General features: G+C 43.8%; 1 protein-coding gene across 2 annotated transcripts in view; it reads right to left on the bottom strand.

Annotated features, from left to right (window-relative positions):
* MNAT1 (MNAT1 component of CDK activating kinase) overlaps window positions 1-21649 on the bottom strand; it is a 375378-nt gene that overhangs the window by 86822 nt on the left and 266907 nt on the right. The window contains exon 7 of one of the 2 annotated variants that reach the window (XM_030214363.1): window positions 1256-1336. The exons of the other annotated variant lie outside the window; for it this stretch is intronic. Coding sequence (XP_030070223.1) covers window positions 1271-1336 — 66 coding nt within the window. The 3' untranslated portion in view covers window positions 1256-1270. Of the gene's footprint in view, window positions 1-1255; window positions 1337-21649 lie in introns of those variants that run through there. 2 annotated transcript variants of the gene reach the window in all.

Raw genomic sequence — 21649 nt, 5'->3', positions numbered from 1 at the left:
GGGGATATATTTTGGGTGTGGAGACAGTATGTGGTATAGCAGTTACAGGGGTAGTTTTTGGGGATAGGGCAGTTTGCAGAGTGATGGAGAAGTTGAAGGGGAATAGATTTTTGGAGATCGGGCAGTATGCGGATTGGTGTGGCAGATATGGAGTGTAATTTTTGGGCCATGGGGTATATACGGGGTTAAGTTTTTCAGTGGGTAGGGCAATTGGGAGTTTGGAAGAGTAGGGAATTCCATCTTTTAAACTGCCCTGTTCTCTGTTACGTTTCTCTCTAAGTTTCTATATTACAGAAGCTGGAACTCCTTTTCCCCCAGAAACACACTGGGCCATATTTTGAAGGGCTTATTTCTCAGAAACCCCAGTCCAATTTGGCCCATTCTCAAGTGTGTCTTTTTGCTGTTTTTCTCCCACTGGCACATTTCATCCTATTAATTTTTCTATGCTATAGAAGCTGGAACTCCTTCTCCCACAGAAATACAATGGGTCTTTTTGGATTAGGGGCGGGGTTTGTAGCTCTGGAACCCCTATCTAACATGGCCCATTTTCAAAGTCACTGTATCTTTTCATAATTTTTTCCTCATGCCAAGTTTCATCCCATTCCGTTAAATTTGCAGAGTTATTTTGCCCCCAAATGGAGGAATGGACAGACAAAAGGGCTTAAGAACGTCTATTTCTTTCTAATTTCTGTTTCATTGGAAAGAATAAAAAGCAAAACAACCAGTAAAAACATATGTGAATGTGCTGTGTGTGATTCCCAGCTAATAATGGGTTTCAGAATGTGCAACAAAAATCTGGTGGCAAAACAGAAATCAGACAGTTCAAAGATCGTTACGTGTGTTACCTACATAGTTTTGCATTGCTTTGTAAATCGTATTAGAAAACATAGGAGGCTTTTACCAGGCACTGAAATTGTTTGCCTTGTATATGGTTAAGGTATTAATGCCATCGTCTACCCTCCAAATATGAACATGATTTGTTATTTACTACAAGCAGCGGTGAACTGTGCAAACTATCTAGCCTTAATGCTAGGTCTTTCAAAACTCTTGGAACTTGAAAACCAACAGCTGCTCAGATTAAATATTTTAATCTCTTTAGGAGAAGAAAGGTAAAAGGCTATTAGATTTTCTACACCTATTATAAAGTCATAAACTCTACATGCAATTCCCTGTTAACATTTTAAACAGTACACAAGCAAACTAAAATCAAATCCTCACCTCTATCGGCAACCAATGTAATTGTATGTAAAACTGAGAAACAGGATCATGTTTATGCAGTAAAAAACATAATCTCACAGCCGTATTTTGTATTGATTGTAGTTTTTACAACTGATATCTGGAAGAATCCAAAAATAAGAAGGTTGCTATAGTCTAATTTAGAAAGTAATGACTGAACAAGCAACCTAAATTGAGTTGTCTCAAAAACGTTTACTTGTCTTAATTTCTTCAACAGAAAAAAGAACTCGTTATCAGCATTGAAATATATATATTCAATTATGTCAGATCAATATGAACTCCCAATTGTTTAGTCATTGTTTGCAAAGGGTATTGAGTGCCACCAACTAATAGGTGATTCCCCAAGGTAATTCAAAAGTAAAAACTTAGTTTTATCTGCAATTAATTTTAATCTCTCTCTCAACATCCAAAAATTATGAATTCAAGGCAATTATTTACCAAAGCTGAAACCGGTTTTAAGGAAGAATATAATAAGGGAATGAAAACTGATATATCATCTGCATAACTATAAACAGTAAAACTATTTTGAAATAATTCTATTCCTATTGTTCAGAGAAAAATATTTAACAAGATAGGAGAGAGAGAGAGACCATTGGGGGACTCCACAGGGATTACTCCAGCTCTCAGATAATACACCACATTGCTTAAATCTATAAGATCTTGACACTAGAAAGCCCCTAAACCAATTTAACACATTTCCAACAATCCTGATTTTATTCAATTCAAAAAGTGGAGGCAGCTTTCCAAAACTGCCAGAACAGTTTGGTGTTGGGTGTATTATTTAATAATACATGACAAGACAATCCAGAGATGGTTAAACACCAAATCAGCCAAAAAATAAATGCCTTGATGGAACTATAAAATAAAAGTAAGATTCATTCATTCAGTAGGAGGTCTTTCATAAGTGCAGGGTTAATCACAAGCTGAAAACTTTAGCTAAACAGTCTTCCCTTCCTGTACAATGAAAAAGGAATGTAAACGTAGGACAAGGGGAAACCAGAATAATGATTTTAGAAAGCTAAACTTTAAAGGGAAAGCCCAAGTCCATTTCAATAGCAGGACCTCAAATTTGGAATAGATTGCCAGGTTACTTGAGACCGTGTAGCAGTAGGGTTCAATCTGTTAAACTTTTGAAGACTTACTTATTTCAACATGCATGGAATTGATATTTGTTGATCAGCTGGAATACTGTATTATTTTGTCTAACTGTGTATTGGTTTTATTTTGATTGTGAATGTTGATTTTCTTACCTGCCTAGTTGTAGGAGGGCTACAATCTTTTAAATAAACAAATAAAAATCTCTCGAGAGGAATGTAAACCATAATACATATTTTCAATAAATACCGAAAACATCTAACTTGGAGAATTTTAGTATCAAATAAAATAAAAAATTTCAAGCAAATTTAGTTTTAACATGGTTTATAATTTCTGGGCATCCTGCATGCACCAGCTGAGAAGAAATTAATCCTCTTCACATTAGATATGCATCTCTATCTATGCAATGCATGCTTGATGCTGTGTGATGGTTTTATAAAAGTTTCATGGGAAAATCTGTGGTGACAAAAGCTAAGCTACTGAAAAGCACTTAGGCATTTAACACCTACAACAAATAGTATAGTATCATGATACTTAAGTACCAGCATGAGAACAGCTGTTATATATAGAAAAAATGACATACAGGTCTCCAACCCAAATTATTAAAGGTGGCTTCCCATAAGAAAAGCCATACAGGGGCAGACCAATGGGTCCATCTAGACCAGTATCCTGATTCCAACAGTGACCAATCTAGGTTACAAAAGTATGTGGCAGAATCCTAAATAGTAACATGATTCCATACTACCGATCTCAGGGACAGCAGTTGCTTCCCCCATTTCTATCTCAATAGCAGAATAAAGAATAAACAATCGATTCAAGTTTACCTGTTCTGCAGCAATCAGGACTTTATAGGCCTCTATCATATCCCCTCTCAGCCAACCTTTTCCAAGCTGAAAAGTCATAACCTCTTAAGCCTTTCCTCATATGAGAGGAGTGCCATCCTCTTCCATTCTTTGAACCTTTTCTGATTCTGCTATATCTTTTTTGCAATATGGTGACCTGAATTGTACACAATACTCAAGGTAAGGTTGTACCATGGAGCAATACAGAGGCATTACAATATTCTTTGTCTTATTTTGTATCCCTTTGCAGGATCTAATTTACTCAGTATTCTTCCCAGAGACACGGAGAGATAAAATGTTAAGTAAATCTGGGCCATAATCAACAACAAAAATATTAATGCATCATCTTTTCTACTTTTATTTCAAGTTTGTTTCATTTATTAGAGAAACTGATGATGTTAATACTGACTGAAAAGCAAAATTTATAGGCAGAATAGAGGCAGTCCAAAAAGTGACGATACTTATCTGTAGCAGGTATTCTCCGAGGACAGCAGGCCTTATGTTCTCACAAGTGGGTAATGCAACCCGCGCTACCCAGTCCAGTGCTTATAACAAGCTTTAAAGAGCTTTCTGGAGCATGAGCCATGCTCCACTGCACATGCATGAGTGCCTTCCCACCCGCCGAGAGAGCACAGTTTCCGCGGTACAATACTATAGCATATAAAAGTAAAAAACAGGAGACAACTTCAAGGGGAGGCGGGAGGGTTTGTGAGAATATAAGGCCTGCTGTCCTCGGAGAATACCTGCTACAGCTACATATCTTCGCTTTCTCAGAGGACAAGGCAGCCATAATTCTCACAATCCCTAGCTACCAGGCTCACCAAAAACAACAATCGTAAGTCAACTGGGCTGGGCCTCGCAATAGCGAGGACATAACACAGATCAAACTGAAACTATACACAAACTAGAACAGAACAAAATGGGCCTAAGAAGGTGGAGTTGGATTCTAGACCCCAAACAGATTTTGCAGAACCGTTTGTCCAAATCGACAGTCGTGTCAGGTGGCCTCCTCAAGTGAGATGTGAATGTGTGAACTGAAGACCACCGTTGCAGCCTTGCACATTTCTTCAATGGAGGCTGAACACAAGTGGGCTACAATGCAACCATGGCTCTGACATTGTGAGCCTTGACATGACCCCCCAGGGTCAGCCCAGCCTGGGCATAAGTGAAAGAAATGCAATCTGCTAGCCAATTAGAGAGTGTGTTTCCCAATGACGACCCTCATCCCGTTGGGATCAAAAGAAACAAAAAGTTGGGAGGACTGTCTGTGGGGTTTAGTCTGCTTCAAGTAAAAGGCAAATGCTCGCTTGCACGCCAAGGTGTGCAGTGTGCTCTCGCCAGGATAGGAATGAGGTCAGGGAAAAAAATGTTGGCAAGACAATCGACTGGTTCAGACGGAACTCCAACAAAACCTTAGGCAGGAACTTAGGGTGCGTGTGGAGGACTACTCTGTTGTGATTAACTTAGTGTAAGATGGATATGCCACTAAGGCCTGAAGCTCACTGACCCTGTGAGCTGAAGTACCAGCCACCAAGAAAATAACCTTCCAGATCAAGTATTTCAGATGACAGGAATCCAGTGGCTCGAAAAGCGCTTTCATCAGTTGTGAGAAAGATATTGAGGTTCCATGACACAGGCAGAGGTTTGACCCGGGGGAGGGGGGGGATGGGGGGCTTTGACAAAAGCAAACCTCTCATGAAGCAAACAACTAGAGGCTGTCAAGAGATGGGCTTACCCTCCACATGTTGAAGATAAGCACTAATTGCACTAAGGTGAACCCTTACAGAGTTGGTCTTGAGACCAGACTCAGAGAAGTGTAGAAGGTATTCAAGCAGAGTCAGTGTAGGGCAGGAAGTGGGATCTAGGGGCCTTGCCCTCAAACCAGATGGCAAACCTAATCCACTTAAAGGAGTTACACCTCTTGGTGGAATCTTTCCTGGGAGACATCTCCAGGAAGAGACAAGGAAGCAAATTCTAGGTTCTCAACATACAGGCTGTGAGGGCCAGAAATTGGAGGTTGGGATGATCCCTCGTTCTGTGTGATGAGGGTCAGAAAACACTCCAATCTCCACAGTTCTTTGGAGGATAACTCCAGAAGAAGAAGAAGAAACCAGATTTATTGAGGCCAGTAAGGAGTGATCAGAATCATGGTCCCGCGGTGTTGCTTGAGTTTCAGCAAAGTCTTCCCCACGAAGGGTATGGGAGGATATGCATATAGAAGTCCTGTCCCACAATGGAGGAGGAAGGCATCTGACACTAGGGTCTGTTGTGGGCCTGAAGCCTGGAACAGAACTGAGGTACTTTGTGACTGATCAGAGGGCAAAGAGCTCCATGCTCGGAAGATCTCCTGGGTGATGCCCATGTTCAGAGACCACACATGCAGTTGCATGACTTAGTCTGTCGGCCAGGCTGTTGCTTTTGACCGCCAGATAAATAGCATGGACGAACATAACATGCTGGTGCACCCAACGTCACATCCGAACAGCCTCCTAACACAGAAGGCGTGATCTGGTTCCCCCTGCTTGTTGGTGTAATACATCACTACCTGATTGTCTGTTTGAATGAGTGCAATTTTGCGAGATAGATGATCTCTGAAAGCTGCTAGAGTGTTCCAAATAGCCCAAAGCTCCGGGGATTGATCTGTTTCCGGGGCAGGCCAAGCACATTGAGTGTGGAGCCCATCTACATAAGCTTCCCACCCCAGGCAAGAAGCATCCATCATCAGCACTTTTTGCGGGTAGTCCCAGAGTCAAACTGGACTGAATTGTCCACCACAACAGGGAGTGAGCTAGCTCTGGGGATACTCAGATGACATCCTCCAGACATCCCGTGGCTTGGTATCACTAAGAAGCTAGGGTCCACTGGACAATTCTCATGGGAATACACGTCATGGGCATCACATAGACAGTGTATGCCATGTGGCCCAACAACCTCAACATCTGGCGAAAGCGCAAGCAGAAGAACAAATGGCTAGAAATGTAAGGGGGGGCGACAAAAATTTCTTCAGGTATATTAGTGAAAGGAGGAAGACTAAAAATGGAATTGTGAGACTGAAAGATGCTGCAAACCGCTATGTAGATAATGATGAAGAAAAAGTACATTTGCTAAACAGATACTTTTGTTCTGTTTTCACTGAAGAAAATCCTAGAGAAGGACCATGATTGACTGGCAAAAGTACATATGAGAATGGAGTGGATATAGCACCATTCACAGAAGAGAATGTGTATGAACAACTTGAAAATCTAAAGGTGGACAAAGCCATGGGACCGGACAGGATCCACCCCAGGATACTGAGGGAGCTCGGAGAGGTTCTGGCGGGTCCTCTGGATGACCTTTTCCCCTTCCTTTGCAATTGAGGGTTACTGCATTAGGGAATGGTTTTAATAGGGGATCCGTCCCCCTTTATTTATTTATTTAATACATTTGTGCCCCGCGCTTTACCACTCAAAGCAGGTTCAATGCGGCTTACATAGTAATTGGGATTACAAATTATTGATGAAGAGAAATAAGTTGGGTGTTATCGGAGTAATAAAAGAAATAAGAATGTAGAGATGCAAGGATGAGGGGAGTAGTAGAAGGATGAGCAAGGGTAAGTGAGCAATTGGAGGGGTAGATGAGGTGGAAGGGGATGGGCAAGAGTGAAGGGAGTAGGAGAGGGGAGAGCAAGAGTAGGTGAGCATTGGGGGAGGGGTAGATGAGGCGAAAGGGGATAGAGCAAGGGATAGGCAGGGGAAATGTGGCGGGAGATGTAGTCTAGGTCATTATCGTTGTCTCCTGGATATGTGATGGATAGATAGGTTCATAGGAATTAATCTGGGTCACTTGGGTAGGCTTGCCTGAACAGATGGGTTTTTAGTGATTTTCGGAAGGGCAGATGGTCATTGAGTGATCGGATTGGTCTGGGGAGGGCATTCCAGAGTTGGCTGCCTAGGAAGGAGAAGTTGGATCCATAATAGGCTTTGTACTTGAGTCCTTTGCAATTGGGGTAATGTAGGTTGAGGTAAGTTCGTGATGTTGTAGACATGTTCCTGGTGGGGAGGTCAATCAGACTGAGCATATAGCTTGGAGATTCAACATGGATAATCTTGTGGATTAGTGTGTGGACTTTGAAACTGATTTGTTCTTTGATAGGGAGCCAATGAAGTTTTTTTTCGAAGAGGTGTTGCACTTTCAAATCATGGTTTGCCAAAAATGAGTCTGGGTGCTGTATTTTGGGCAGTCTGAAGTTTTTTCAGAATATGGTTCTTGCAGCCTAAGAAAATACTGTTACAGTAGTCGGCATGGGTAAGTACTGTGGATTGCACCAAGTTCTGGAATGTTTTCAGGGGGAGATATGGTTTTATGCGTTTCAGTATCCACATCATGTTGAACATTTCCTTTGCAGTGGATTTTGCGTGATCTTCAAGCGAGAGATGGTTATCTAATGTCACTCCAAGGATTTTTAAGATGTCAGATATGGGGAATGTGGTGCCAGAGATGTTAAGGTTGGTAGGGAGGGGCGCGGAGTGCTGGGATGAGAGGATTAGGCATTGCGTTTTTTCTTTGTTCATTTTCATCATAAAGGCGTTGGCCTTTCAGCTTGGCCATTGAAAGGGCACTTTTGGGGCACAGTGGTTATACGGACCCTGTGATTACGATTCTTCTGCAGGCTAGGAACCCGTCTACTTGTTGGGCCGACTGGGTGGACTATGCATGTCGGTCTCAGCCCTCCCATGAGGAGTTTCTCGCGGACACTGATGATGAGTGCTCATGGGAGCCAGATGAGGACCCATGGTACTTCTCCTCAGAGGAGTCCTATGGGATACTGTCAGGTAGTTGATGACTATCTAGTGACTGCAGCATTGGGTACTGCTCCATATGGATTCATCTACTTCCTGACAAAGATATGCTCTAGATAATTAATCATTTAAGCAGTAAAACTCATGAACCTCCATATTCACCAGAGCTCGCATCAAGACATGTATTTCACTTGTAAAGCTCCTTTGAAGCTGAGATTGGTTGAATCCTATCTGAGATTTTGTAAGCTCTCAAAGATTTACTTTCTATTTATTTTTGTAATATTTTTTAGTTGTTTGATGTACTAAGATAGCTTGGATGGTTTATATATGATTTTGTATTTTTCTAGTGATGGCCTAGTCTTCATTTGAAATGTAATCCGCATTGATCCTTAGCTGGTATATAGTGGAATAGAAATTTTGTTGTATTGTATTGTAAAATGTTTTTCAGCTTGATCCTGTTGATGTCATGTGGTACTTTTCCTGAAAGAGCTTTAGTTAAATTTTCGGTCGTTTTTAAGTTTCTTTTATTGTATGCACATGGCCCAGCATAGGCCTTTATTGAAGACCTCAGGCTCCCAGTCAGAATTTTTGTTCAAAACTGAGTCATTTGATTTTACATCATGCTACAGAAAAAAGATCCTCAATGGCTTTAATTATACCCAGTGCAACTAGTCCATATCCATTATAGATACCCATAACTGGTGCCTGAAATACCATCCTCTTGCTGTAAATTATGCTCAAGAAACATACAATTGGTCCATACACATAATTTATTTCTTGTTTATATGATGTATAGCACTATGGTTCAAACCTATTCACCCTTTCTTCACCACATACAAATTAGCCTATATTTACTTTTTCTAGTCATGAATTGTGTGGCTGGAGGTTGAGGCACTGAAATACTTCTGATTCTGTGCTGTTTTTTAAATTTTATATCACAATTGTTACATTTCTTTTTCTGCTTCATTCTCTTTTTTTTTTTATCCTACTGTCTATACTCTTATTGCAGCTATGATTTTATATTATCACAAACTGTTCTGTTGTCCTGGCTGAAGGCCAGTATAAAAGACTTCTATTAAACAAATTATCACGCATCCACATTTTGCTACCTTGAGTTCAGGGAACAGAATTTGTGTCCTAGAGTGCAGTACATTGAACTGATAAGAAATCATGAAGCTGGCTGCAAAATTACTTGCAGCTACCTAAAAAAAAAATGCAGTTCTTTTCAGATTATACTGTCTCACACAGCAGTGGTTCCCAAAATTTTTCTATTCAAGACCTGCTTTCAGTCTATTTAAAACACTATAGAATACAATGATGTTAAATTAGCAGGGAATATCAGAAAGACCAACCACAATGGGAAAATTAGGTTCTTACCTTGGTAATTTTCTTTCCTTTAGTCACAGCAGATGAATCCATTAACTGATGGGTTGTATCCACCAACCAGCAGGTGGAAATAGAGAATACTGAAAGACCATAGTGCCTATAGGACGACTAGCCCCAACTGCCTTCAGTATTTGAGATTTCCAAAGCAGAGTGAACCATAAAGGTATAATAACATAAACTTTCCTCACAGCGAACAATTGCCCCATAACAGGAGCATCAAAGGAGGGACGATCTCAACCTCCTGTAGTAGAACATCATGTCGAAATTCTGATAACTGTTTTCCAACTTCTCCCAATGAGATTCATATCTGCATGAAAGATCTGAACAAAAAACAGACAGGGAGGGATCATGGATTCATCTGCTGTGACTAAAGGAAAGAAAATTACCAAGGTAAGAACCTAATTTTCCCTTCCTAGTCATCATCAGCAGATGAATCCATTAACTGTACAAAAGCAATCCCTACTTAGGGTGGGAACAGGCCACCACGAGCCAATACTTGAGCTCCAAAAACAGCGTCCTGCTTCGCTGCAACTGTTACGTTCCTCACCTGGTTCCAGGCCTGTGCGGCCGATTCGCGGCTGAGATAGCCGGCTATTTTGGATGTGGTTTCTCCAGGATGGGTCTGTTTCTGTTTCCTGTTTCTGGCAGCCGTCATCTTGGTTGGAGCAAGGACAGCAGCCATCTTGGCTAGCTCAGGAGGAGGCAGCCATCTTGGAGTAACGAGGTCAGGAAGGAAGCCCATATTTGGACGTAGGCACCTCTGCTGATGGGGGCAGCCATCTTGAATCAGCTGCACATGCTTGCGCCTAATTCCTCCACTACTTAAGGCCCTGCCTTCAGTTCTTCATTGCTTTGGCCTCAATTGTGTTTGAGGTCCACGCCGGTGCACCTTGCTTTCAGTTCCAGTGTTCCAGACCTCGGCTTGTTTCCCGGACCTCGCTTGTTTTGCTGCCTGCCTTGACCTTGGACTGTTTTTGACTACTCTTTTCCCTATGGATTTTCCTGGCTTTTGAACTGTGTCTGTTTGCCTGCCTGTCTGGTCAGTGGTCGTGCAACCCCGCCTGTTCCAGAAGTCCTGGTGGCTGCCCGAACCTGGGGGCTCAACTCCCAGGGAACGGCGACCGCTCCCCGGGTGAAGCTAGGGGTTGTCTGGCTGCCTGAGCGAGTGCGGTGTCACTCCATCCTAGCCGTGCTCAGTCGGTGCACAAGGGCTCACATTTCTCCACTCATAACAGCAACATCCAACCTGTAATGCCGGGCAAAAGAGAGCTGAAAAGCCCAAGTAGCTGCACTACAGATCTCTTGAAGAGAGAGTGCACCCGTTTCAGCCCACGAGGAGGAGATGGCTCTCGTGGAATGTGCCTTAAATGCTTCAGGCGGAGACTGCCCTGAAAGCAGATACGCAGCAAAAATGACTTCCTTGAGCCAACAGGCTATAGTGGCCTTAGACACTGGACCTCCATGCCGAGGACCTGACAACAAGACAAAAAAAGTGATCAGAAGTCCTGAAGTCATTTGACATCTGTAGATACTGCAACAGCGCCCTGCGGACATCCAGAAGATGTAACTGCCCAAAGGAGTCCGGGAACTCTTCCCTAGAAAAGGAAGGAAGAAAAAATGGGCTGGTTCAGGTGAAACGCTGAAACCACCTTAGGCAGGAAGGAAGGCACTGTACATACCGTTACTCCGGACTCAGAGAATTGCAAAAAAGGGTCCCGACAGGGCAGCGCCTGCAGCTCAGACACGCGTCTAGCCGATGTCATGACCACCAAAAAGACTGTCTTGAGAGTCACATCCTTCTCCGAAGCTCGCTTAAGCGGCTCGAAGGGCGAACACTGAAGAGCCTTCAACACTAGCCCCAGGTTCCAGGCTGGACAGGGAAACCGGACAGGAGGACGGAGCCTAAGCACCCCTCTGAGAAATCCGGCAATGTCCGGATGAGAAGCAAGGGACAAGCCAGCGACTTTCCCTCGATAGAATGATAATGCTGCCACTTGCACCCACAGGGAATTGTAAGCCAGTCCTTTTTGTAAGCCCTCCTGCAAAAAGACCAGTACAGTTGAGACAGTAGCTTGCGTGGGTGTGATCGCCTTTGAAACACCCCACGCCTCAAATTTGCGCCAGATCCGAGCATAAGCTGCAGAGGTGGTCCGCTTGCGGGCCTTCAAGAGAGTGGAGATGACCTTGTTAGAGTAGCCCTTGTCTCTCAATTGCACCCTCTCAATAGCCAGGCCATAAGACCAAATCAGCAGGGATCCTCCATAGACACCGGACCCTGAACCAACAGGTTCGGCACCAGGGGCAAATGCACCAGAGCGTCCACCAACATCCGGCGGAGATCCACAAACCATGGACGCCTTGGCCAATCTGGAGCGATGAAAATCACCAGACCTCGGTGCTGTCGAATCCACAGTAGGACTCATCCTATCAAGGGCCAAGGAGGGAACACATACAGGAGGCCCGAGGGCCAGGGTTGAGCCAGAGCATCCAACCCCGTCGAGTGAGGATCTCTCCTTCTGCTGAAAAAGTGAGGTACTTTGGAGTTTGCACTTGACGCCATTAGATCCATACCGGGAGTCCCCCATTTGGCACAAATCTGAAGAAAACCTTCTTCTGCCAGTTACCACTCCGCTGGGTCGATTTGATGCCTGAAGAGAAAATCGGCTTGCACGTTGCTTTGAACTGCTATGTGAGCTGCTGACAGAAGCTGCAGGTGGATTTCGGCCCAGTGGCAAATCTGAGCGGCCTCCGCGGCTAGGGCCCTGCACTGAGTGCCGCCCTGATGATTTATGTATGCCACCGCTGTCGTGTTGTCTGACAGAACCAGGACAGCAAGCCCCTTCAGAGTCTTTTGAAAGGCCATAAGAGCCTGGAATATCGCTCTCAGTTCCAAGCGATTGATGGACCACCTCGCTTCCATGGGTGTCTACAGACCCTGAGCATAGCTTCTTTGGCAATGTGCTCCCCAGCCTAGAAGGCTAGCATCTGTTATCACCAGGCACCAGGAAGGAAGTGCCAGAGGCATTCCTTGGCGCAGCATCCTGTCGGAGAGCCACTACTCCAAACTGAGCCGGGCCGCAGGGAGCAACGTTAGTCTGCGTTGATATTCCTGGGACATCGGAGATCATTGTTGAAGCAGGGAAATCTGCAGAGGCCTCATATGCGCTCTCGCCCAAGGCACCACCTCCAAGGTGGCCGTCATCGACCCCAGCATCTGAACAAAGTCCCAAGTTCGCGGGCGAGGCATCCGCAGGAGCAGACGGACCGGATTCTGAAGCTTGCACCGCCTTTGGTCGGGGAGAAAGACCAACCACAATGCCGTGTCCAACCAGACCCCCAAATACTCGAGAGACTGAGAGGGGGTCAGGTGACTTTTGGGTATACTGACCACTCAGCCTAGCGCCTGCAGGACCGCGACCACTCTGGCTGTGACAAGACGACTCTCGGTTGCCGAGTCTGCTCTGATGAGCCAGTCGTCGAGATAAGGGTGAACTCTGATACCCTCTCGCCTGAGACAGGCAGCTACTACCACCATTACCTTGGAAAAGGTACGGGGAGCTGTGGCTAGGCCGAAAGGCAAGGCCTGAAACTGGAAATGCTTTCCCAACACTGCAAAGCGGAGGAACCGATGGTGTGGAGGCCAGATAGGAATGTACAAATAAGCTTCTTTTAGGTCCAGAGACGTGAGAAACTCTCCTGGCTGTACTGCCACAATGACAGAGCGCAGGGTTTCCATGCGAAAATGTTGTACTCTGAGAGCCTCGTTTACTCTTCGTAAGTCGAGGATCGGCCTGAAAGATCCGCCTTTTCGAGGCACGACAAAATTAATGGAATAGCAGCCGCGTTCGGCGGGAGGCACCGGGATCACTGCTCCAAGGTGCAGCAAGACTTGTAAGGTCTCCTCTACTGCCGCTCGTTTTACGGCTGTGCCGCATCGGGACTCCACAAACACGTCTCTCACTGGGGCACTGAATTCCAGTCGGTAACCTTCTCTGATCAGGTCCAGGACCCACTGATCTGAGGTAATCTTGGTCCACTCCTCTAAAAAGAGGGAAAGATGTCCTCCTATTGCAGGCAAGGAGGAGTGGACTGGCGTCCCATCATTGTTGAGGACGCCCCTGAACTCCTGGCCTTGAACCGGCCCCTGCGGAACGTTTGTCCGAGCGAAAGGAGTTCCTCTGCTGAAAACGGGCACATTGAGATAACCCAGCAGAGCGCCCCGGGCGATAAATTCAAGCTTCACGGAAGCGAGGTCTGGAAGAGGAGGGAAACACAGAACCCTCGGAAGAAGGTCTCGGCCTATCCTCAGGTAACCTCTGGGGTTTATATTCCCCCAGGTCTTTCACAATCTTCTCCAATTCCTCTCCAAATAACAGGAGGCCCCGAAAGGGTAACCTCACCAGTCTTTGCTTAGAAGCTATATTAGCTGCCCAATGCCTCCGCCAAAGGCGGCGGCGAGCGGACACCGCCACAGACATCTGTTTAGCCGAAGCTCTGACCAGATCATACAGGGCGTCAGCCAAAAATGACAGGGCCGACTCCATCCGCGGGGCAACTTCAGAAAGGGGGCCTGCACCATCGGCGGACTGTTCCACCGCCTGCTGTTGCCAGGAAAGACATGCCCGGGCTGCATAGGAACTGCAAATAGACGCCCTCAAGGCAAGGCCCGCAATTTCAAAGGACCGCTTTAGCGCAGACTCAAGCCGCCGGTCCTGCATGTCTTTGAAAGCGACTCCTCCCTCTACTGGGCGAGTGGTCTTTTTTGTCACCGCCGTGACCAATGCATCCACTTTAGGCATCCCTAAAGGGGCCAAGTGCTCCTCACTCAGAGGGTAAAGCTGACCCATAGCCCTGGCCACTTTCAAAGGCCCATCGGGGTCAGACCATTGAGCAGAAATAAGCTCTTGGATGGAGTCATGCACAGGAAAGGCCCAGGTAGGCTTCTTAGTACTCGCCACCCTAAGATTAACAGAGAAGGCGTTGCCTTCAGCAGGATCATCAATCGAGAGGGCCTGCAAGGCGTCAGTAATGAGAGCTGGCAGCTCGTCGTGGTGGAAAATCCGGACCGCATTGGGATCATCCAAATCCAGTTGCAAACAGGCACCCTCCTCTGGATCATCCATCCCTGAGGGTCTGCCAGATCCCTCAGACTCTCCACAGCCCGACCGCGGGAGGGGGGGGGGGGGGGAAGGATATGCACCACTTTCAGACGGGGAATTTACCCGTCTATGTTTAGCGTGTTTCCAACGCTCGGGGGAGGAAATAACCTCTGAAGTCAACCCCAGGGCATCAACACCCGGAGGGAAGCCAGGAGGCAATGCAGTGTCAGACATCTGCGTCAGAGCTCTTTTCAGCATAAAAGCCTTATGCATTAAAAGCACAAACTCAGGGGAGAAAAACTCACCCTGACCCCCCGCCTCCGAATTAGGAGAAACGGTTGTAGGAGCTCCTCTGGTAGCCTCTAAACGAGGCGTCCCCCTGCACTCAGACTCCTCCGCAACCGCGAGGGTCGAGGCATGCGGCACTTCCAAAATGGCGCCCGCTGCCAGCTCCATCGAGTGGGAAGAAACATCGCTCGGCATGCTCAAACTAGCGTGAGCGTCTAAGGAGCACGTTTTACACAGCCCCGCTGCTGATCTGCATTTACCACAACGGGATCAGCGCTTAACTCCTTCAGCAGCCATCGTCCGTTTTTTCACAGGACAGAAATATAGCAATAAAATGGCGGCTTCACACCAAAACTTACCCCGATTGGAACGGCGTCCGCGGGACCTCCCCGGAGGAGCTGGGCACCACTCTCACCTCAGAAGACCGAGTCAACGAGCTCCGGTCAAGCTTAACAGAACCAGGATCACTGGAAAAAGCCTCAGAACAGCCACACAGTAAAAGCGCGCTCTTTTTTTTTTTTAATGCTGTGAGGAAAGTTGGAGGCAGGCAGCAACAGAGGGGCTCCGGGAGGCGGGGGGAATGGGTAAGGCAGGGAAAGGGCGAACCTATATGCCTTTAAAGTGAACACCACCAGCCACAACACCCCTGCTGAACTGGCAAAGCACAGGAGCCACCCCAGGCAGTCTGAAATCCAGGAGCTGATCAAACTATGTTCACACCTGCTGGGCGATAGAGAAATACTGAAGGCAGTTGGGGCTAGCCGTCCTAGAGGCACTATGGTCTTTCAGTGTTCTCTATCTCCACCTGCTGGTAGGCGGATACAACCCATCAGTTAATGGATTCATCTGCTGCTGATGACAAGGAATGCTAAGATACCTGGTCTTATAATATATCCTAGAGGCTGCAGAGGGGAATACTGTAAGGCTCTCCCTGGAATCAAACCTAAGACCTCCCAGGCTAAAAACTAGAAACTTGCAGTTGAGCAATGAAAGCTGGTTAGATGTAACTTGCCCAGAAATGTGACCATGAGGTACAGAAGGAGACGTTAGTCACCAGAGAAGCCTACTGGACCAGCAAGAAGTGTGTCTTTTCAATGACACTATATAAGGAAGTCCATCCAGACTCACCTTTACTGGTTCAATAGTTTTCAGTAGGAAAGGTCCATAGACCATTATTAAAATGACTTGGGGAAAATCCACTGCTTATTTCTGGGATGCAGCATAAAATGTATTGAACGTTTTCGGGATCTTGCCAGGTTTTTGTGACCTGGATTGGCCACTGTTGGAAACACAATGCTGGGCTTGATGGACCTTTGGTCTGTCCCAGTGTGGCAATACTTATGTACTTATGACCTGTGTCTACTGTTATCCCAGCTCCATGTGCTGCTTCAGTACAAGTTGTTGCCTACTTGATTCACACTTGATTCCCGACAGATGCCTGATTCCTGAACCACGGTTGGTTCCCACTCTATCTGAGACTCCTGCTCCACATTTGGTTCCTCATACTGCCTGGTTTTTGCCTTGCTTGACTCTGCTCTGGACTTAGCCTCTCCATCCACGCTCTTTCCCCAGAGAGGTCCTGACAAATACATGAAAGGTCAAGCACAGTTGCCTAAGATGTCATCTTACAGCAGGCCTTCAACAATAATAGTTCCCTTGTGAAAATAAGATTTAATGATGTTACCTGTGACTTAACTAATAGAGGAATATGATCTATTTAATCTATCTATATCTATTTATTTATTTTGCCTCTATCTACTTACTAACAGTAAAATTACAGATTCCTTCAGGAGCTGGCATCCTGCTGTCTGATGACTGCAGCTGTTGAAAGAATGACCCAAGGTCTTTGCTTCACTGCAATTACATTTTTTGCGAAACAGCTTTCTTAAAACTTAGCATATACAATGCAATCCTATTTTAAAGCTGTTTCAACAAATCCGGCTAAGTCTGAATGAAAACTGGACATTTACAAAAACACAATGTCTCCATGAACAACAATTACCATTTCTGTTTTATGAAGAGGGTGAAGAAAGTGGATTCATGATGTGTCATGAAGCCTGAACTATCCTTATGAATCATTTTATTTTGCTATTACAGAATGCTGAACTCAACACTACTTTTGTAAATGTAATATTTAAATACTTTCTTTTTTAAATTTATAAATCTAAACAAAAAGCCTATTATACCCTTTAGATGACACTGTGCATGAAGCATGCAATGCGTATACCTTTAAATAATAATGAATTGCAGCACTCCTAAGCCTTTTTGGAAATAACTCTGCCTACTAGTAGCAGTGACTTTCCACCAGTTGCTGCAACATATGTCCTTGCCAATCAGACACATTTGCTGTAGTGCATTCCAGAATTTACTAATTAATCTCCATACTAACCCCCATCAATGGCTGTTGCCCATTTTAACATGATCCTCACTTCTTATTTAAAGGGACCATCAACAAATCTAAATTTAAAAATAACATTCAATCTGAGCTTTGACTACATTCAGATCCCTAGTATTTACTAGAATGTGCTAAGGTTTGCAATTAGGGCCTCTTTTACCAAACCGCATTAGCCATTCCCGCACGGCAAATGAGAGGATACCCATTCAATTCCTATAGGCATCCTCTCATTTGTCGTGCTGGGAATCCCTAGCGCAGTTTAAGTAAAAGAGGTCCTTAATGCAGAGTAATTGCTAAACCTCCACAATAAGTTTAGATGACATTCCCATTAGGAGAGCAGAAGCCATGCTACCAACATGGGCAAAGGTTCACTTCCATTCATTAATGGTACACTAGATAATATGCAATGCAGTCAGCTATACCTCTTGAGGTGGCTCGAAATGCTTTGTTATAGTCATGTGCAATAATGGCCCCAGCATTAACTGCAAGGCACAATCCCTACCTGTTTCATGACCTAAAAAGCTTACTTCTGTGTTAGCTGTTCAATGTATGAAATTGTATACAGGAACTGTCAACACATCACACTAACAGCACACAGTAATTCCCATGTTAAAAGTTTACATAGCATAGTAAATAGGCCCCCCAGTGTCTTTTTATCATTTACATGCAGTACTCATATTCCCAAACATGCATCACTAACAACCACCTTAACTAAGCCAACACAAAAACAAAAAAGCTGCTGCTAGCTTTCAAAAATGAATAACCAACTTTTCAGTTTTGTGTAAAAGCTGTAGCTTGATTTTGAAATTTAGGATGATTAATTCAAAATTTAGAAATAGTTGCAATTTCCTAGGAAATTTCTTTCCAAGATGACCCATTTTACATGATTCATTTTAGGATTTTTAAGTTCTGGTGAATTGAATCTCTGATATACATACTAATTTCAACAGCATATTTGAGCTTGCCTTAATTATTTGTTTTCTTTATATAACTCAAATTTTAGCAAAAATGCAGAGCTGACCCCCTAGTCTTGTTATGAGCTGCTTTTAGCTCAAGTATTCACATTAGTTCAGTGACCTCTACAGTGACCTCTGCAAAAGCAGTTGCGCATTTTACTGTGGTGTAAATCCTCACAGACAAGTCGAACCTGTTCTTTTTGGCATCAGGCCCTCATTGAAATACACTGCTGAGATTCATTATACAAAGAGAATGGAGGGGCACTATTGTGCAACATTCATCCTTCACATAATCTCTGTTTTACAAGCTCTGAAATCTTTTAAATAAACAGATCTTCTCTTAAACGCATACAGGTTCCTTACTTGTCACCAGATGAGATATTAGAAATAATAATAGTAGTAATACATCACAGAAACCAGCAAATAATGTACCTCAAACAGAATGTTTTTAATATTTAAAATGAAACATCCTATTCTATTTGCTCATTTCCCTTAGTCAAGCATTCAGTTACAAGATTAAAGCAACAGCATTATAACAAATATTGTACTTCAAAAATGCAATTATTTTTCTGTTATAAACTAAATCAGACTGCCTTTCTAGATACAAATCTACTTTATCAAAGGAGCTGTTCAAAGGGGAAAAAATATGTCTACACTAGTCTGTACTGCTATGCTCTGCCTGTCAGAACACACCACCACCAATGCTCTAGGAAGAGCAAAAAGAAGCCAGGCTAACTTCAGGATTTCTGCAACTTCCTTTGCAGTCAGCAAAGCCTTCCCCCCCCCCCCCCCCCTTTTTTTTTTTTTTTTTTGCAGGAGTCAAGATTTATTTCAACTCCCAGTATATAGGGGATACAAAGTGAAAAGAGCAGGAACAAAGGACAGAGGATCCACCTATCTAAGAAAACTAATTTATGAATAAAGCATTTTAATCTATGTAGCCTGCACTCCAATAAACTACTACCCAGACCATCTCTACATCATTCCAAAAATACTAGCTTAATGTGGGTAATTTAACATAATATTACAGAGGATTTAGGAGAAGACATTTGTCTTTTATCTTGCAAAAAACTTAGATTTGCAGCAGAATGGAAATGCCTGGGGGAGTAGGCAAATCCAGAGGTGAACAAAGCTCAAGAACCTTTCAAGTGTAGAAATCTCAGGGAGCAGTACACAATGACAGGTCAGAGACTGTCCACCAAACAGGAAGAGCGCTCACAATGATGAACAAAAGCAAGTGTTAACTTATTTCTAATTTCAATTTCTGAGTCACCTAAAGCCACCTCCCTCCTCCAACTGAAGGTAGGAGGGTGGGGAAGGGCCGCTAGACCACCAGGGGTGGGGGGATTGACCCGCGGCCCACTGGACCACCAGGGCCATCGGAGGGATGCTGGGGGGGGGGCTTAGGGGAGCTGGAGACCCACCACATCTCCAGCCTCCCCGAACCTGTGTCGGGGGGGGGGGGGGGGGGTTAGGTCAGGGTTCCTGCTAGCATGCAAATGCATTCTGGACAGAGTTCACCATTCCGCCCCAATGGTCTGCAAACCCTAACGCCAGCTCCGAGCTGGTGTAGGGTTTGCCACAGCCAGCGAGCCAAACCTTTGGCACGCAGGTCGCTGATCATTGGGGATGAATAGGTTTAGCCCTGTTTTGCATGTATTTGTATGCTAGTTGCGTTCACAGCCCGCGAGCACATTGTTTCACGCAATCAGGGGCTCTGATCATGGGGCGGTAGCAAACTCGGGCACTAGTATGGCACTAACAGCCTCTAGCATCGGCCCATGAGTTGCAAATCAAAGAATTGCAGTAGATTTCAATAGAGTATTCAAGAGAAGATCGCATGTGCTTCTATGGTAGATTTGGGTTATGTCAGACATTGACATTATGTAATTAAAATGAAGTGTTACTTCATTTTCAATTCTTTTATCCTTTCTTCTACCTTCATAAACATAGGCAACTTGTTTATAGAAAATAGTTAACATCTACTATATCTGCTTATGTTCCTTGATAACCTAATGCATAACACTGCACATTTGTATTTACAGCTCATAGCAGTCACATTTTAAGACAATTCTTCTTCGCTGTTAATGTTTGCCTACTTGTAATTAAACATACTTATTTACTTTTCAGTAATCAAGAACTGGCACAGTTTACGGCTGACATATGCTTACAAGGAAGATTATCTGAGCAGTGCTTTCATAAAGAAAAAAACCCACAGACATCCCAAAACACTACATTAAAACTAATATACAAGAATGAATATTCTTCTATGAGGCATATAAAAGCTCTGCATTTTTTGGATGTGTAATGTGCTCACCTATCATCCTTCCAAAAACAAATTATGAATCAGAAATGTCTAGTTTATTGTTCCCACATATATGACATCCATTTTGTTTAACATTCCTTTGTCTCAGCCATCATTATTCTCTCTTTATAATACCACCCTCTTGCTTAGTTTTTAGCAGTTCCCTTGTTCAGAACTGTTTTAAGTTGCAAACAAGCAGCATCTGCAATTATGGGCTGTATTATAGAGCCAAGATCAATATAAGAATAAGTTTCCACTAGACTCAAAAGAAGTAAACTAACCATGTACCATAGCTTTTGGAATTTATTTTCTATTTAAAATAAAAAAGACAACAGGCCTTCAAACTGATCAATTTATTCCACTATCATCATGTAAGAAAGAAAAACGGTGGGTACTGACATGAAAAAATGTACATAATATTCTGATAATAGTACACAAATCTGTAAAGAAAAATCATGCTTAATTAAAAGGGGGAGACCAAAGGTTTTTGGGCAACATCTTCACTAGTTTTGTTAACTATATGTGACCATCTCTACGAAAAAGTGACTAAAATCACCAGAAAGAAAAAAATTATACTTTAATAAATTCTATTAGAGCAAACAATTTATAATGCAGCAGTCTAAACCCTATCATTTTATGTTATTTGTTACATTTGTATCCCACATTTTCCAACCTATTTGCAGGCTCAATGTGGCTTACATAGTACCGTAAAGGCGATCGCCAATTCTGGTATGAACAAATTAAGTAATGTTGTGGTAGAATAAGGTTCGGGTGTACAGACACTTTAGGGAATCGTAGGAAGGAAGAGAATTGTAGAGAGGAAGAGTTATCATATGTCCATTACGAGCTTTGGTTTTGTGACAATTTTAAAAACAAATTGTTACTGAAGTTCAAACATGTAACTTTTGCAGACTGCTCATGCTGAAGAGTTTACCAAAGCCCTGAACATTGAAAAGTTAAGGTATAATAATATTTATGAAGCAGCGTTCTTGACCTATCCCCTGAGGAAGCCATCTTGGTGAAACGGAGATCCCCATCGGGACCAGTTTTGAAGATAAATGCTACTTTGTTCTGAGGCTTGGTTTCAATTATATTTGAACTGTGAAAATGGGCAAAGTGGAGAACTATTTTGTTTGAAAGATTTAAAGATTAAAGAAGATTTGGACAGTATAAAATTTATAAAAATTGGGGAGTTTTTGACCTATGATTACAATCAGGCAGTTATATGCTATGATGCATTTGCCCACTGGTGATGCAATGTTCTTGCTA

This window comes from Microcaecilia unicolor, chromosome 9, assembly GCF_901765095.1.
Source record: "Microcaecilia unicolor chromosome 9, aMicUni1.1, whole genome shotgun sequence".
NCBI classification, from domain to species: domain Eukaryota; kingdom Metazoa; phylum Chordata; class Amphibia; order Gymnophiona; family Siphonopidae; genus Microcaecilia; species Microcaecilia unicolor.
This window is presented reverse-complemented; position numbering and strand designations above follow the sequence as displayed.